The sequence below is a fragment of the Oncorhynchus mykiss genome, chromosome 2 (assembly GCF_013265735.2).
Source record: "Oncorhynchus mykiss isolate Arlee chromosome 2, USDA_OmykA_1.1, whole genome shotgun sequence".
NCBI lineage: Eukaryota > Metazoa > Chordata > Actinopteri > Salmoniformes > Salmonidae > Oncorhynchus > Oncorhynchus mykiss.
This window is the reverse complement of record NC_048566.1, coordinates 66,529,992-66,549,028: the sequence shown is the minus strand read 5'-3', so window position 1 is coordinate 66,549,028 and position 19,037 is coordinate 66,529,992. Positions and strand designations below refer to the sequence as shown.

The window sequence follows — 19,037 nt, the reverse complement described above, 5'->3', positions numbered from 1 at the left end:
TCGTGGAGGATGACATGTTTACTATTGCCTTCTTTATAAAGGGGAGGACCCACTGCAAAATGCTGTGGAAATGTTACAGTATGTTGACGAAAGCCAAATGGGGGAATAAGATAATCAAGGGGGGCTTGATGAGACAATTTCCTTTCCCTACTATACTGTATGTAAGAGAGCACCTGGAATGTTTGTTGAGCAGAAGGGTGGAAAGTGTTCAAGCTAGTCTGTTCCAGTTCCAGATGTTTGATGTCTGGTGAGCTCTAGAATAACACATCGTCTGTGTTCCATTGAAAATCTACGTTGAACTTAATAGGCATCTTGAGGTTTTGTAACCTTCATTGTTTTATCTTTAGAATCTTGTCGGGCCACTGCAGGAACAACAACGTTTCACTATCAAATTGTCTTGATCTTTTTCCCGCTGCATATTTCCTCACTGAGCAAAGCACAGTGACCAATAACACACACTGCATGGTGTCCAGTTCCAGGTGGCTGCCAAGTATTGCTGATGGGACATTCGTACACAACAAATACAATTGTGAAATTTGATACCAACATTTGTATTATGTAAGGGAACCCCTGTTCTCTCAGAACAGCCAGTGCACATAAGATTAATGGGTTTATGGCATGATGTGTCTCCTACTTGGTAAAAGGTTAAGTGAGTCCAGTCAGTATTTTTAGTGAGACAGCTATTCAAACTATCATAGATAGTGAGTGCAGCCACTTTCAATTTAATAATGAGTGCAGTCATCTATTGTGCAGTGTGGCCTACAGTACTTTGACTCATGACTCAAACAGAGGTTCCAAGAAAAGGGGGAGGTCTTCTGTGAAAGCATTTTAGCCAACAACCTGCTGATCTGGAAAGCTCTCCTGACATTTAGCAGAGTGACTGATGTTAAGAGCCACAAGGCAGCCCAGTGTTTTGTTTCCCAGCTCTGTTATGATATAACTCACAAAAGACACACGGAAAAAGCTCTTGGGTAGAATTCCACACACACCTACTGTAGACAGTTGTTCCAGTATGGCCATGGTGACAAATTAGAGGTTTCTTTGAAGTTAGGCACTAAGGCATGTACAGTATACAACAATTAGTCTGTCTGCCTCTGACTGAAAGACTAAACATACATAAAAGTTATCTACATGACACAGTGACCTGTTTACACTAGATGGGTGTAGGCAAGCGTGTTATACACACACGAGGTTGGTGGCACCTTAATCTGGGGAAGACAGGCATGTGGTAATGGCTGGAGCCAAATAGGTGGAAAATGTATCAACTCCGTGTGTTTGATGCCATTCCATTTGCTCCATTCCAGCCATTATTATGTGCCATCCTCCCCTCAGCAGCTTCCATTGGTGTTATATAATCTTATCTGGCAAATATAAGGACCATCAGTTCACCAGGAAAAGGAACCAAAATATATGTGCGGCAGTGAAATTTCACAGCATCACAGAGAACTATCAACAGTTTGAACTGTGAAGTATGTGAGCTTACTAGAGCAAAGAGTAAAATATGTATATGTGTTAAAGCAATTACCAATCACAAAATAAGACAGGTTGACCCAAGTCTATGGATTGAACCCATGTTGTGGTTACATGGTACCTGGTTACATTTAAATGCTGCAAACTAAGCAATAAGTACATCAGTTTGCTTGTGCTGCCATCTGCTGCTGTCCTTTCCTGAGTGTTGAAATTATATTAGTAGAGCCATATTTTGATATCAGAGGGCTTTTATTTTATTTCCACAAGATAATATACATTGGAGTATAAATAAACCTCTCCCTGTAAAAATGAAAATGATTCCCAAAATGTCTTACTGTAGCTACAGCAGCCACATTTCTGGTTTGATGGGTACAGAAAGGGGGAATCCTTATTATATGCTGACATATAACCTACATAGGATCAATCACTAGAACTAGTTTAATTCAGGCACTGAGGAGAAGCACCTACGCAAATACCTGCATCCCAATAAGGCGTACATATTCAAAGCAAATAGGTATGATTTAGCAAAAGATTAAGAGAAATAAAGAAACAAAAAGTAGTTAATTTGACTGCTTAAAAAAAAAAAACGACTGAGAATTGTCCTCCCTGTACAGTATATAACTAATGCTTACATTATGTAAATTGTTACATTATGTCAAAGGATAATTTCTCATAGGAGTTAAGAAGAAGTAGTGTGTGTGGTGTCTTGACTTTCTTTGTGTTGTCAAACTGTGGAAAAGTTGGTATACATCAGAGCACTCATATTGATGGTCTGTTTGGTAGAAGAAGGCTTCCCCTTTACACTGTGTTGAAGATAACCTGTGTTTTACTCCTTCCATCTGACCGGTAGAGAATAGAAAACAAAATATATTAAATATAAAAACAAAGACAACCCCACATTTGAAATACAACACCCAATAAGTGCCAGGGGTCCAAGCTTATAATACATGAATATGTCTGTTTTAAAACACCCCGTTCCACTATAGGATTTATATATTTTGTAAAACCCTCCCATTCAAATATACATACAAAAAAAAAATTCTCAAGTGGCAATGTACCAAAATTCACAAGAACTAACCAACCAAGGGGAATATTTAAGGGAGCCCTGAAGGAGAGAAGACAAGAGTGAGAGACAGAAAGACTGATATGGGAGAGGGAAAACCAGAGGTGGGGAAAATAGATTGTTGTGCAACAGAGAAAGAGATGGACAGAGAGACAAAGGAGAGACCCATGCCTTCTCAGGTGGTATATTCAGCAACACAGTGTGAGTGTGTATATAAATAGAAGTGGGAATGGAAATCAATAGGCTCATTAGGTCATCACGATAAGAACAGTTCGATAGAGTCACACAGCTCCCCGCTGTCTGTTCCCAAGCAGCTGTCAAGCCTCCATCTGTCTCGCAAATACCCAAGATATATCTTCAGTTCCGCAACGCTGCCAACCTGCAACAAAAGTTTTAAAAAAGTGTCACTGTTTATTTATTTGAAAATCTTTGCCTATGACGTCACATAGATCGAAACATTCCATTCTGTTAATTTAGAAAGTCCTTTTGAAAAAAACTGGCACGTAATCTAACATTGTCACCAACCTATAGAAGCACGAGTGTACCATACCAGCTCACAGGGATGGCTAATCTTTGAAAGTCTATCGGTTACTACATATTTAGTTAAAACAGTTTTCCATTTCTTCACACCTCACTTATGGAACAATTTTCAGAATACCCTACAGTTGAACACATCGGCGCATTCAGATTTTTGATAGAGAACCTCCTCAATGACGAATGTTGGTGTTCTTATAATTGTGTTTTTTTGTTGTGTTTCCTATGCTCCTGCATTGATTTTAGTAGCTGTGTAACTTTGTGTAATTGCTGCTGATTTTGTCATGCAGTTTTCCCTTGAAAAAGAGACCTTGGTCTCAATAGAGCTCCCCGCTTGAAAGGGTTAAACAAATAAATAATTTATTATAAACTGTCATTAATTGAATCATTCTTTTTTAAGTGTTTTCTATAGTCCATGGAATATCACCTGCATAATTAAAAAGGGGGTCTATCAAAGCTCCAACACATCTAGCCAGAATCTACACTACTTCAGTCTAAAATAATTTGAGAATAGCTTAGGTCGCCTTGTCATCATCACATTTCCTTATTTTAGAAAACAAGCCAAATGTCACACAGTAACCAGTTAAAGCAGCAGTGAAAGCTGGATTGTTAGTGTACCTGCGGGACAGCTGGTCCTCCTTCTCGTGCTGTGAGCGTGACGAGCTCTCTCCCAGTGAGGTGGCACCTGCAGGCACCTGGCTGAGCTGGTCCATCACCTCCAGACCACCCTCCTCTGCTATCTGGAGGATGAGGTCATCCACCTGGTCTTGGGGCGTGGTCAGCGTGGTGGCCGAGCTCATCGAGTCCTCCATCACCTACAGGATGGGAACAGTGAGTGGGTTTATGTTGTTTCACCATTAACACAACATATATGATTATCCAGAAAGGTACAGTAATACATTGTGAGATAGAGGGTTAAGTGAACAACAATGGTTAGTTAATTAGGAGTATAATAGTCGAGGAGGCCTAGTGAAATAGAGGTCTTGGGAAAGAATGTGACAAGTGAATAAGAGGTGAGTGAAGAAGTGATTTAAATCGATTAGGAGTACAACAGTTATGCACATGAGGAATAGTTTCTACAACTTGTGCCACTCACAGAGGTGTGAACATCCAGGTTCTGGACCTGTGTCTCAAACTTGTCCATGACAGCAGACACCTTCTGCAGGTCCATGGAACCCAGTGCCTTGTCGAGTGCCTTGGTGACCTGCGTCATATTCTTTGTGACCTAGGAGAAAAAAAGCAAGACAGGATCAGATAAGCAGAGAGCCACATAAGGTAGGACAGAGTACATGCTCATGAAAGTAGACAATATAGAAGATGGTAGAGATTGGGGGTCAAGATAAATATGACATTGATGAGTGAGATACAATTGAATGATAGCACACTGTTATTATTAGGCAGAGAGAATAGACTCACCGCCTTCATAGCGACTGCAGTCTGGACCTTGGAGGCTACAGCATCAACTCGAGATGCCATGCGCAACCAATTAAGGCCCTCGTTCTTCTTACGGATGGCATTCTCTGCATACACTCTGGCAACGTCCACATTCTTCAACTGAAGAGCCTGGTGAGACAAACAAACATCAAAAGTCACTTCAGTTGACTATGAAAACAAGTTCAGGGGCCATATGTGTAACAAGCATCTTAGAGTAAGAGTACTGATCTAGAATCAATCCCAAATCAGCACTCCTACTCAGAGTTTTGGCCCCTGGTCATAAATCCTTTGGTCAGTAATGGACCAAGGCAGCCTGAAGCATGATCATCCACTGCCACCTGCTGGGTAATGTGTAGCACACCTCTTTATTTGACCTGTCCAGTCAAACGCCAATAGAACACGATGCCTAATAATTATTACGTTAAAATGAGCTCCACTACATCACCAAAAGTATGTGGACAGCACTTCAAATTAGTGTATTCGGCTATTTCAGCCACACGTTGCTGACATGTCTATAAAATTGAGCATACAGCCATGCAATCTCAATAGACAAACATTGGCAGTAGAATGGCCTTACTGAAGAACAGTGACTTTCAACGTGGCATCATCGGAACGCCACCTTTCCTATAAGTCAGTCAAATTTCTGCCCTGCTAGAGCTTGCCCAGTCAACTAAGTGCTGTTATTGTGAAGTGGAAGCGTCTAGGAACAACAATGGCTCAGCCGTGAAGTGGTAGCCACAGAACCTCACAGTTCTGAAACGCTTCTGGAGGCAACGTCAACACAGCAATGTTTGTTGGGATCTTCAGGAAATGGGTTTCCATTGCCAAGCAGCCGCACAAAAGCCTAAGATCACCATGCGCAATGCCAAGTGTCGGCTGGAGTGGTGTAAAGACTGCCGCCATTGGACTCTGGAGCAGTGGAAACGCGTTCTCTGGAGTGATGAATCACACGTCACCAACTGGCAGTCCGGACAAATCTGGGTTTGGTGGACGTCAGGAGAACGCTACCTGCCGAATGCATAGTGCCAACTGTAAAGTTTGGTGGAGGAGGAATAATTGTCTGGTGCTGTTTTTCATGTTTCAGGCTAGGCATTTAGTTCCATTGAAGGAAAATATTAAAGATACAGCATACAATGACATTCTAGATGATTCTGTGTTTCCAACAATTTGGAGAAGACCCGTTCCTGTTTCGGCATGACAATGCCCCCATGCACAAAGCGAGGTCCATAGAGAAATGGTTTGTCGAGATAGGTGTGGAAGAACTTGACTGGCCTTCAGAGCCTTGACCTCAACCCCATCAAACACCTTTGGGATGAATTGGAACGCCGACTGCGAACCAGGGCTAATCGCTCCACATCAGTGCCCGACCTCACTAATGCTCATGGCTGAATGGAAGCAAGTCCCCACAGCAAATGTTCCAACATCTAGTGGAAAGCCTTCCCAGAAGAGGAAAAGCTGTTATACAGTGGCAGCAAAGGAGGGGACCAACTCCATATTAATGCCCATGATTTTGGTGTTTGACGAGCAGTGTAGTGTATTTAATGACACAAATTGTTTCAATATCCTCACGTTGTTTATACGCTATGGGGTTTACTGAGTGCGGATCCTGCCTAGTCGTTTGAGTACTAGTATGAACAATACACTGATCCTACTTGAGCCTGATGAGCCTTACATTAAAAAAACATTTCATGACCCAAGCCCAAAAAATCCCAAATGATGGCGAAGTTATGCAATACCTATATGATAGGATATAGGCTACTGCACATTAAGCACAACAGAAAAACATAAATCCCACAAATGTAGCTCGTTACAGTGCTGTCTGGATAGTATTCAGACCCCTTGACTTTTTCCACATTTTGTTACATTACAGCCTTATTCTAAAATTGATTACATTTTTCCTAGCCAACGTGCTTCAACACCTGCATTGCTTGCTGTTTGGGGTTTTAGGCCGGGTTTCTGTACAGCACTTTGAGATATCAGCTGATGTACGAAGGGCTATATAAATAACTTTGATTTGATTCAATTTACATTTTCCCTCATCAACCTACACACAATAAGCCATAATGACAAAGCAAAAACACGTTTCTAGAAATGTTTGCAAACATATGAAATATAAAACAAAAATACCTTATTTCCATAATTATTCAGACATTTTGCTATGAGACTGGAAATTGATCTCAGGTGCATCCTGTTTGAATTGATCATCTTTGAGATGTTTTTACAACTTGGAGTCCACCTGTGGTAAATTCAATTGATTGGACATGATTTGGAAAGGCACACATCTGACTATATAAGGTCCCACAGTTGACAGTGCATGTCAGAGCAAAAAAATAGGTTGAAGAAATTGTCCGTAGAGCTCCGAGACAGGATTGTGTCGAGGCAGATCTGGAGAAGCGTACCAAAACCATTTCTGCAGCATTGAAGGTTCCCAAGAACACAGTGGCCTCCATAATTCTTAAAATGGAAGAAGTTTGGAATCACCAGGACTCTTCCTAGAGCTGGCCGCCCGGCCAAACTGAGCAATCGGGGGAGAAGGACCTTGGTCAGGGAGGTGACCAAGAACCCGATGCTCACTCTGACAGAACTCTAGAGTTCCTCTGTGGAGATGGGAGAACCTCCCAGAAAGACAACCATCTCTGCAGCACTCCACCAATCAGGCCTTTATGGTAGAGTTTTTTACTCCTCAGTAAAAAAAGGCACATGACAGCCTGCTTGGCGCTGATGATCCTTGATGAAAACCTGCTCCAGAGTGATCAGGACCTCAGACTGGGGCAAAGGTTCACCGTCCAACAGGACAATGCAGGAATGTCTTAGGGACAATTCTCTGAAAGTCCTTGAGTGGCCCAGCCAGAGCCTGGACTTCAACCCGATCGAACATCTCTGGAGAGATCTGAAAATAGCTGTGCAGCAACGCTCCCCTTTCAACCTGACAAAGCTTGAGAGGATCTGCAGAGAGGAATGGGAGAAACTCCCCAAAATACAGGTGTGCCAAGCTTGCAGTGTCATACCCAAGAAGACTCAAGGCTGTAATCACTGCCAAAGGTGCTTCAACAAAATACTGTGTAAAGGGTCTGAATACTTATGTAAATGTAATATTTCAGTGTATTTTAATACAAGTATTTGCTTGGTTATTATGGGGTATTGTGTTTAAATTGATGAGGGAAAAATCTATTTTAGAATAAGCCTGTAACTTAACAAAATGTGGAAAAAGTCAAGGGGTCTGAATACTTTCCGAAAGCACTTTATTTGCTCTCTTGGGCAAATAACTGAAACTAGCTCCAGTAGGCTAATATTTTTGAGTGTGAACTGTATTACTGTATGCTATTATATGGACTGGAACTATGTGATTCTGGTGCAGCTGATGCGGCCTATGAAGTTACAAGTATAGGCTAGACATTTGATCTTTAAATATAATGAGGCATATTTGCATAATTAGTGGCTGAAGCATACATACATCTTCCATAATATTTCCCCTAATGTTATTAGCCTACCCCCCCTTTCTCTCTCTATTGTTGCATCATTCCTTCCTTGCTTGCTTTAACTGCATGGGCCTCCAATAGCTAAGGAACGCATTAAGTAGCTAAATATAAAAGGTTAATACTGAATTGAATTTATTACCTGAAAGAGGTAGGCTAGGTTAGGACATCTATACATGTATTTTTCTAGGACATCTATACTCAGCAAAAAAATAAACGTCCCTTTTTCAGGACCACGTCTTTCAAAGATAATTCGTAAAAATCCAAATAACTTCACAGATCTTCATTGTAAATGGTTTAAACACTGCTTCACATGCTTGTTCAATGAACCATGAACAAATAATGAACATGCACCTGTGGAATGGTCATTAAGACACTAACAGCTTACAGACGGTAGGCAATTAAGGTCACAGTTATGAAAACTTAGGAGGCCTTTCTACTGACTCTGAAAAACACCAAAAGAAAGATGCCCAGACTGTCCGGAATAGGCTGAGAGAGGCTGGACTGAGGGCTTGTAGGCCTGTTGTAAGGCAGGTCCTCACCAGACATCACCAGCAACAACGTCACCTATGGGCACAAACCCACCATCGCTGGACCAGACAGGACTGTCAAAAAGTGCTCTTCACTGACAAATCGCTGTTTTGTCTCACATGGGGTGATGGTCGGATTCGCATATATCGTCGAAGGAATGAGCGTTACACCGAGGCCTGTACTCTGGAGTGGGATCAATTTGGAGGTGGAGGGTCTGTCATGGTCTGGGGCGGTGTGTCACAGCATCATCGGACTGAGCTTGTTGTCATTACAGGCAATCTCGACGCTGTGCATTACAGGGAAGACATCCTCCTCCCTAGTGTGTTACCCTTCCTGCAGGCTCATCCTGACATCACCCTCCAGCATGACAATGCCACCAGCCATACTGCTCGTTCTGTGCATGATTTCCTGCAAGACAGGAATGTCAGTGTTCTGCCATGGCCAGCGAAGAGCCGGATCTCAATCCCATTGAGCACGTCTGGGACCTGCTGGATCGGAGGGTGAGGGCTAGGGCATATCCCCCCAGAAATGTCTGGGAACTTGCAGGTGCCTTGGTGGAAGAGCGGGGTAACATTTCACAGCAAGAACTGGCAAATCTGGTGCAGTCCATGAGGAGATGCACTGCAGTACTTAATGCAGCTGGTGGCCACACCAGATACTGATTTACTTTTGTTCAGGGACACATTATTCAATTTCTGTTAGTCACATGTCTGTGGAACTTGTTCAGTTTTTGTCTGTTGTTGAATCTTGTTATGTTCATATAAATATTTACACATGTTAAGTTTGCTGAAAATAAATGCAGTTGACAGTGAGAGGATGTTTCCTTTTTTGCTGAGTTTATAGGGCTATATATCAATCTAGAACAAGAATATCAATTTGAATGGAGTTGATGAAAATGGAGACTGCGAGAGTGCTAGCGCGTGCTCTGATTTAAAGCAACGATATTAAAGTGATAGGCTGTTTAAAAAAAAACTCTGCTGCTGCAATAAATACGATCTTCTCAATTAAAAATATGGTGACCCCCAAACTCCAGATGGAGATGGGTAAATTAGATGCTAATTCGGTCTTTATATTACTGTAGCATAGACTATGCTGCAGAAAATGCAGGCCTACCTGTCACAAGAGAAAAAAAAAAGTCACCATGATGAGATGATAGGTTTACATGCATTGTGAACTGCGCTCCATACTGAGATGGGCTCTGGCCCCACCCTAAGCATTGATGATTCAACATGCAGAGGCAGTAAAGAAACCAGATTTAGACATTGCATATAATTTAACAGTTCCATTTCATGCCATTTTGTTGGTATATATAATTGATGGATTTTTCGCAGTTATTTATCCAGGGAAAAGGGAGTAGAATAGCAGGTAACCCGGTTCCTGCCATTCAACACTAATACCCATAACTGGGGTTGTGTTCAGTAGGGAACAGTGTACACCACATAGCAAAACGTTTTGCAGAAAAAAACTAAAATCTGTTCAGGCAGTACCTTCACACTTAAAAATATTTTCTCCTTACTGCACACAACTGTTTACTAGCCTACATTTGTCTCCCAGAAAGCACACTCTTACTGACCTTTTTAACTTTGGCTTGCTCAGATTTTGAATCCTTCTCTGCCTTTTTGGCAAGTTTCTCAAGCTGTTTTGCTGTAAACTGTAAAAGAGATAAGTATTAGTAGACATTTCAGATGTGTAAAAAAATAACGTATGGATGTGTTTAATTAAACTTCACAAATATAATGCATATTTCTTACATACCTTCAGTTGGAAGAGTGTGTCTGAAATAAAGAAATAAAAAAAATAGGATGAGAGGGGTGATAGATACAGCCGAGTGAATTGGGCGTACCTTACTTAGCACTAACATTGTGCAATGACAATATGACAGTGAGGGTAGTGAGCTCTGTCCAAATCATAGAATTGTATAGGGCGTCAATGCTTTCTGATCACTGTAAACTATACTGTACTCCCATGGCGATAACGTACGTAATGATAACTAACTACCTTCCATTGAATAAATTAAAGTGGGGAGTAGCTAATTAACTAGCTAACGTTAGACAGCTATCTAGGTTTACAGACAGTTAAGCAAAATAATCTCTCCAATAATAACCATGTAATGTTAATTTACTCGTCTGAACCTTCCTTCTTTGAACTAGTCTTAGTTTCTGGTGACATCTGACATAGCAGCAGGTATCTTAGTTAGCTATTAAAAACGTGTATATTTGGTAAAACATAATAACATTCATTAATAAAGGCATTTCACTGTACATGTGGCTGTGGTATTACAACTTGAAAACGTGATTTAGCTCACCGACTGGTTTCCAAGCTTTGTGCTAGCTTATGTCGGCTAGCTAGCGCGACATAGTTAAAAACAAGATGACAACCTCGTCATATCAAAAGTCGAAAACGACTTACCATCCATGTCCGCATGTATTTGAGTTCCACTTCACCTAAAAAAAAATGTTTTACTTTGCAAATGAGCTAATTGCCCTATTGTATAGATGTCCGTGTATGACGACACTCTTCCTGGTTCAGAACGGATCACGTGAGATAGGCGTTTCTGTTGCTGAAGCCAAATAGGAATAGGCCATTATTGGCAGTCACATGACATGATGTTGATTTGTTTTAGTCCCTTGTCGTCCAGATGCTAATGCGAGTGTAACGAAATGCTTGTGCTTTTAGTTCCCGACAGTGCAGTAATATCTAACAAGTAAGCTTACAGTTCCACAACAACTACCTTATACAGACAAATGTAAAGGGATGGAATAGGAATATGTAAATATAAATATATGGATGAGCAATTGCGAAGTGGCATAGGCAAGATGCAATAGATGTTATAAAATACAGTATATACATATGAGATGAGTAATGTAAGATATGTAAACATTATTAAAGTTACATTATTTAAAGTGACTAGTGATCCATTTATTAAAGTGGCCAATGATTTGAGTCTGTATGTAGGCAGCAGCCTCACAGTGTTAGTAATGGCTGTTTAACAGTCTGATGACCTTGATATAGACGCTGTTTTTCAGTCTCCCGGTCCCAGCTTTGATGCAACTGTACTGACCTCGCCTTCTGGATGGTAGCAGTGGGAAACGGGCAGTGGCTCCGGTTGTTGTTGTCCTTGATGATCTTTTTGGCCTTCCTGTGACATCGGGTGCTGTAGGTGACCTGGAGGGCAGGTAGTTTACCCCCGGTGATGAGTTGTGCAGACCACACCACCTTCTGGAGAGCCTTGCGGTTGAGTACAGTGCAGTTGCCGTACCAGGCAGTGATACAGCCCGACAGGATGCTCTCAATTGTGCATCTGTAAAAGTTTGTGAGGGTTTTAGGTGACAAGCCACATTTCTTCAGCCTCCTGAGGTTATGTGTGGGTGGATGATTTCAGTTTTTCCATGATGTGTACGGCGAGGAACTTAAACTTTCCACCTTCTCCACTACTGTCCCGTCGATGTGGATAGGGGGGTGCTCCCTCCGCTGTCTCCTGAAGTCCAAGATCATCTACTTTGTTTTGTTGACGTTGAGTGAGAGGTTGTTTTCCTGATACCACTCTCCGAGTGACCTCACCTCCACCCTGTAGGCTGTCTTGTCGTTTTGGAAATCAAGCCCACTACTGTTGTCTCATCTGCAAACTTGATGATTGAGTTGGAGGCGTGCATGGCCACGCAGTCATGGGTGAACAAGGAGAACAGGAGGGGGCTGAGCACGCACCCTTGTGGGGCCCGCGTGTTGAGGATCAGTGAAGTGGAGATGTTGTTTCCTACCTTCACCACCTGGGGGCGGCCCGTCAGAAAGTCCAGGACTCAATTGCATAGTGCGGGGTTGAGACCCATGGCCTCAAGCTTAATGATGAGCTTGGAGGGTACTATGGTGTTGAATGCTAAGCTGTAGTCAATGAACAGCATTCTTACATAGGTATTCCTCTTGTCCAGATGGGATAGGGCAGTATGCAGTGTGATGGTGATTGTATCGTCTGTGGATCAGTTGGGGCGGTATGCAAACTGAAGTGGGTCTATGGTGGCAGGTAAGGTGGAGGTGATATGATCCTTCACTAGTCTCTCAAAGCACTTCATGATGATTGAAGTGAGTGCTACTAAGTCGTTTAGAAGTGAGTGCTACGTAGTCGTTTAGTTCAGTTATCTTTGCCTTCTTGAGTACAGGAACAATGGTGGACATCTTGAAGCATTTGGGGACAACAGTCCCGCAGTCCTTGGTAGCGGATCGTGTCGGTGGCACTATATATTACTCTCAAAGCGGGCAAAACGTGTTTAGTTTGTCTGGAAGCAACACGTAGGTGTCGTGACGTGGCTGGTTTTCTTTTTGTAGTCCGTAATTGCCTGTAAACCCTGCCACATATGTCTCATGTCTGAGCCTTTGAATTGCGACTCCCCTTTGTTTCTATACCTACTTGTTTGATTGCCTTGCGGAGGGAATAACTACACTGTTTATATTCAGCCATATTCCCAGACATCTTTCCATGGTTGAATGAGGTGATTCGTGCTTTCAGTTTTGCGCAAATGCCACCATCTATCCACGGTTTCTGGTAAGGCTAGTTTTTAATAGTCACAGTTGGTACAACATCTCCAATGCACTTCCTTATAAACTCACTCACCCAGTCAGCATATAAATCAATGTTATTCTCTGAGGCTTCCCGGAACGTTTCCCAGTCTGCGTGATCAAAACAATCATGAAGCATGGATTCCGATTGGTCAGACCAGCGTTAAATGGTTCTGGTCACGGGTAAATCCTGTTTGAGTTTCTGCCTGTAGGACGGTAGGAACAAAATGGAGTCATGGTCGGATTTTCCAAAGGGAGGGCAGGGGAGGGCCTTGTATGCATTGCGTAAGTTTGAGTAGCAGTGGTCCAGTGTATTGCCCGTGCGAGTGCTACAGTCAATGTGCTGATAGAATTTAGTTGGCCCTGTTCTCAAATTAGCTTTGTTAAAATCCCCAGCTACAATAAATGCAGCCTCAGGATATATGGTTTCCAGTTTACATAGAGTCCAGTGAAGTTCTTTGTGGGCCGTCGAGGTATCTGCTGTGACTATAATCGAAGATAATTCTCTTGGAAGATAATGTGGTCGGCATTTGATTGTAAGGAATTCTAGGTCAGGTGAACAGAAGGGATTGTATGTTGTTATGATTACACCATGAGTCGTTAATCATTAGGGCATACACCCACGCCCTTCTTCTTACCAGAGAGATGTTTGTTTCTGTAAGCGCGACGCATGAAGAAATCCGGTGTCTGTACCGACTCTGACAACATATCCCAGAGAGAGCCATGTTCCGTGAAACAGAGGATGTTACAATCTCTGATGTCTCTCTGGAAGGCAAACCTTGCCCTAATTTCATCCACCTTGTTGTCTAGAGACTCTACCTCTCCTGTGGCGACGTTGTTTTGTGTCGGCCTCTGGGATTAGATCCAATTTCCCTGGTGTGTATATATCCCTGTGTTTCCTGTCTCTCTGTGCCAGTTCATCTTGTATGCCTTTCAAGTCAACCAGCGTTTTTCCCGTACTCCTGCTTTTATTCTGTTTTGCTAATCCTCCAGGTTTTTCCACCCTTTCCTGTTTAATAGACTCTGTAACCGCCTGCCTGACTCTTCTGCCAGCCCTGACCTTGAGCCTGCCTGTCACTCTGTACCTCCTGGACTCTGAACTAGTTTTGACCTTTTGCCTGTCCACGACCATTCTCTTGCCTACCCCTTTTGGATTGTTTACAGTTTTTCTCAATTGCTAAAACACTAAAACCCATTGGCTGAACAAAGTTCTCAGTTGCCTGGTCTCATTTAGCTAATTATGCAGTCTGTTGTCAATACCTTAAACCATTTCACATGGTAAAACTCAATTTGCAGATCTCACTTAGACTTTTCAGCAAAACTCTAAACACATTCTCATTCTCAAAACACAATCTGCACTCTAATGCACATGTCATCCATACTGGTAAACACAAGTGGCAACAATCAAATACAAATAGAGAACACATGTCATTGATTCAACACAACCACTCAAAATTGAGAGAGAGAGAGAGAGAGAGAGAGAGAGAGAGAGAGAGTTAGAGTGAGAGAGAGAGAGAGAGAGAGAGAGAGATATACTCTGGACTGTGGTGAGGCATCATCAACCGGAGAAAGAGCAGGATCTGGATAACAGAGCACTAGAAGAGAAGGAGAGAGTGCTGGAGGAGAAGGTGAGAAAGATGAGATGTGACAGAGAACAACCAATTAGAAAGCTGGCCACACCCTCAGAAAAGACAACAAACAGCCCATCTCAGATCCTGACCAAAGTCTCGACACCACAGCAGAACAGTTCGCCCCAGACCCTGGCCATAGCCTCGACATAACAGCAGGACAGACAAATGAAGAACTCCAAGCCCAGGGGATCCCACCCCCTCTGACCACTCCCATGCTAGCCCCCATTGGTCCCTTGGTCAGGGAGGTGACCAACAACCCTATGGACACTGATAGAGCTCCAGAGTTACTCTGTGGAGATGGGAGAACCTTCCAAAAGGACAACCATCTCTGCAGCACTCAACCAATCAGGCCCCAGTCTGATGGTAGAGTGGCCAGACAGAAGACACTCCTCAGTAAAAAGCACATGACATCCTGCTTGGAGTTTGCCTAAAGGCATCTAAAGGATTCTCAGACCATGAGAAACAAGATTCTCTGGTCTGATGAAACCAAGATTGAACTCTTTGGCCTGAATGCCAAGTCTCACGTCTGGAAGAAACCTGGCACCATCCCTACAGTGAAGCATGGTGGTGGCAGCATCATGCTGTGGGGATGTTTTTCAGCGGCATGGACTGAGAGACTAGTCAGAATCGAAAGACGAACGGAGCCAAGTACAGAGAGATCCTTGATGAAAACCTGCTCCAGGACCTCAGACTGGGGCGAAGGGACACCTTCCAACAGGACAATGACCCTAAGCATACAGCCAAGACAATGCAGGAGTGGCCTAGGGACAAGTCTCTGTATGTCCTTGAGTGGCCCAGCCAGAGCCTGGACTTCAACCCGATCGGACATTTCTGGAGAGACCTGAGAATAGCTGTGCAGTGATGCTCCCCATCCAAACTGACACAGATTGACAGGATTTGCAGAGAAGAATGGGAGAAACTCACCAAATACAGGTGTTCCAAGAACCCAAGAAGACTCAAGGCTGTTATCGCTGCCAAAGGTGCTTCAACAAAGCACTGAGTAAAGGGTCTGAATACTTACGTAAATGTGATGTACACAGTACCAGCATAAAGTTTGGACACACCTTCTCATTCAAGGATTTTTCTTAATTTTTGACATGGTCTACATTGTAGAATTATAGTGAAGACATCAACACTATGAAATGACATATGGAATCATGTAATAACCAAAAAAGTGTTAAACAAATCCAAATGTATTTTATATTTGAGATTTTTCAAAGTAGCCACTCTTCACGTTGATGACAGCTTTGCACACTCGTCGCATTCTCTCAAGAAAAACCCTTGAATGAGAGGTGTGTTCAAGGTTTTGACTAGTACTGTATATACATTTGCAAAAATGTAAAAATATATATAAATATAAATATATATATATATTTGTCATTATTAAGATCACGGACTAGGCACCTGAATACCTACTTTCCTGTCCCCTGTGGTTGAGAGTTCTGTGGTTGCTCTTCAGCCCAACATCCCAGAGGTATACTAGGACCTGCGGGAGATATTTTCCAAAACCTGGGCCACCTGTCTCCCTCCTCATCGCACCTAGGACTGTGCCATCAACCTGCTTGCAGGCTCCCCCGTGCAGACGCATCTACTCTTTATCGGTGGCTGAAACCAAGGTCATGGGAGAGTACATCTATGAGGCGCTCCAACAAGGTTTCATCCGCACGTCCACCTCTCCTGCATCTGCAGGCTTTTTCTTTGTGGCTAAGAAGGATGGAGGTTTTACGGACGTGTATTGATTACAGAGGACTGAATGAGATCACCACCAAGTACCGATACCCTCTCCCGTTGGTGCTGGCAACCATAGAACAGCTCCGTGGGGCCCGGGTCTTTACCAAATTGGACCTGCGGAGTGCATACAATCTCATCTGCATCCGAGAGGGGGATGAATGAAAGACAGCATTGTACATGATGTCTGGTCACTACTAGTACTTGGTGATGCCTTTTGGTTTAGCCAATGCTCCGTCAGTGTTCCAGGGATTTGTCAATGCAGTGTTCTGGGACATGCTCGGATGTCAGGTGGTCATGTATATCAACGACATCCTGGTCTTCTTGGCTACCTTTCGAGGATCACATCACTCACGTCCGAGTAGTTCTGGAATGCCTCCTGGCTAACCAACTGTATATCAAGACAGAGAAGTGCCAGTTTCATCAGGAAGCTGTCTCCTTTCTAGGCTACCAAATCAGCCCGCAAGGAGTGAAGATGGACGTCAAGAAGGTAGATGCGGTCAGGTCATGGCCTGTCCCAACCACCATAAAGGGGTTACAGCGGTTTTTGGGATTTGTCAACTTCTACCGCCGTTTCATCAGGAACTTTAGCTCCATCGCCTCTCCTCTCACCTCTCTCCTCAAGGGTGGTCCCCGTAGGTGTGGAGTCCAGCAGCTGATGAGGACTTACGCCCTATTGCTCAAACACCCAGATCCCATGCTACCCTTTGTTGAAAGATGGATGCTTCAGAGGTGGGCGTGGGGGCTGTTCTGTCTCCATGAAAAGGTAATCCACAAAAATGTTATTACTCTAAGAAACTGTACCCTGCAGACAGGAATGATGACTTTGGCGATCGAGAGCTCCTGGCGGTGAAGTTGGCATTAGAGGAGTGGAGACACTGGCTGGAGGGCACCAAGGACCCATTTGTCAGCCTCATCAACCATCGGAACCTGGAGTACATACGGACAGCGAGGAGGCTGAATCCGCGCCAAGCAAGGTGGGCCTTTTCTTTACTAGATTTGACTTCACACTGACCTATCGCCCAGGTTCAAGGAACACCAAAACCGATGCCCTGTCCTGTCTCTACGATTTCACCCATATTTCCCTCCTCTCGTGTCGTAGCCCCTGTGTTCTGGGACATATATGTGGACATATATGCCTGCCCTGCAAGAAGCTGAGCCCCCGGTTTGTGGGGCCGTTCAAGGTTCTCCGGAGGGTCAATGAGGTGACGTATATATTACAGCTCCCCTCTGACTACCGTATCTCACCCTCCTTCTTAGGCCGGTGGTTCCTGGTCCCCTGGCTGAGGTTGTCTCCCACGACACCCCTCTATTTTCCCCCGCCCCCCAAAATGTTGAGGGAGGTCCCGCCTCTACCGTCTGATCTCTACTGGACTCCCGACGTTGTGGGGGTCGGCTCCAGTACCTGGTGGACTTGGAGGGGTACGGTCCAGAGGAGCCGTGTTGGCTTCCGGTGGAGGATGTTCTGGATCCCAACATCATCTGTTAATTACATCTTCGTTGTCCGCTCCTCGTTCTCGGGGCCGTCCCTCTGGCAGGCATTGTCCTGATCCTGGAGCAGTGCGTCCAGGGTAGATTGGGGGTACTGTCACATCTACCTCCTCTACGGCTTTCGACGTTGCCGGTTTAATAACCACTGGTCCTGGCATCTATCATTACGCGCACCTGAAGGCACACCTGGACTCCATTACCTCACTCATTAATGCCCCTATATCTGGCACTCCCTTAGGTTCATTCCCCAGGCAATATTGTTTATGTTCCATGTTCAGACGCTACTCCTATGTTGTATCGTTCTTTGTTTTATTAAACTTACCTGCTTCTCGACTCCCATCATCTACGTTACAGGGGGAAAAAACGATTTAATACATTTTAGAATAAAGCTGTAATATAACAAAATGTGGAAAAATTCAAGGTGTCTGAATACTTTCCGAATGCACTGTATGGACATGTTTACTACTACACATAGAATATGTGCCTGGTTGTAAAAACATGTTAATTGTCATAAAAATGCATGTGCATAGCGGTAATTATTCAAATGGATGGGGTAATAGTAGCCATGAAAAATGTACCAAATTGTCATACTTGAGTCAAAGTAAAGATACCTTAAGAGAAAATGACTCAAGTGAAAGTCACCCAGTAAAATATACTTGAGTAAAAGTATTTGGTTTTAGATATACTTAAAACTAAATAATTTCAAATTCCTTATAAGCAAACCAGTTTGCACAATTTGTAAACATGTATTTTAATTTTATATTGATGTATAGCCAGGGGCACACTGCAACACTCAGACATAATTTACAAACTAAGCATTTGTGTTTAGTGAGCCTGCCAGGTCAAAGGCAGTAGGGATGACCAGGGATGTTATATTGATAAGTGTGTGTGAATTGGACAATTTTCCTGTCCTGCTAAGCATTCAAAATGTAACGAGTACTTTTGGGTGTCAGGGAATATGTATGGAGTAAAAAGTACATTTTCTTTAGGAATGTAGTAAAAATGGTCAAAAATATAAAAAGTAAAGTACATATACCCCCCCCCCAAAAAAAAAAAAACTACTTAAGTAGTACTTTAAAGTATTTTTTACTTAAGTACTTTACACCACTTGGTAATATTAAGCTTTCA

At 43.2% G+C, this 19,037-nt stretch overlaps 1 protein-coding gene across 1 annotated transcript; it reads right to left on the bottom strand.

Moving 5' to 3' along the window:
• Window positions 1–1,700: 1,700 nt before the first annotated feature.
• On the bottom strand, window positions 1,701–11,074 carry LOC110494278 (charged multivesicular body protein 1a). Its single transcript, XM_021569225.2, has 7 exons — window positions 10,918–11,074; window positions 10,264–10,283; window positions 10,082–10,159; window positions 4,484–4,630; window positions 4,164–4,292; window positions 3,686–3,882; window positions 1,701–2,912 (listed from the first exon to the last, which is right to left on the bottom strand). The coding sequence occupies exons 1-7, from the start codon at window positions 10,922–10,924 to the stop codon at window positions 2,891–2,893; spliced, it is 600 nt and encodes a 199-aa protein (XP_021424900.1). The 5' UTR covers window positions 10,925–11,074; the 3' UTR covers window positions 1,701–2,890.
• Between the last annotated feature and the right edge of the window lie 7,963 nt (window positions 11,075–19,037).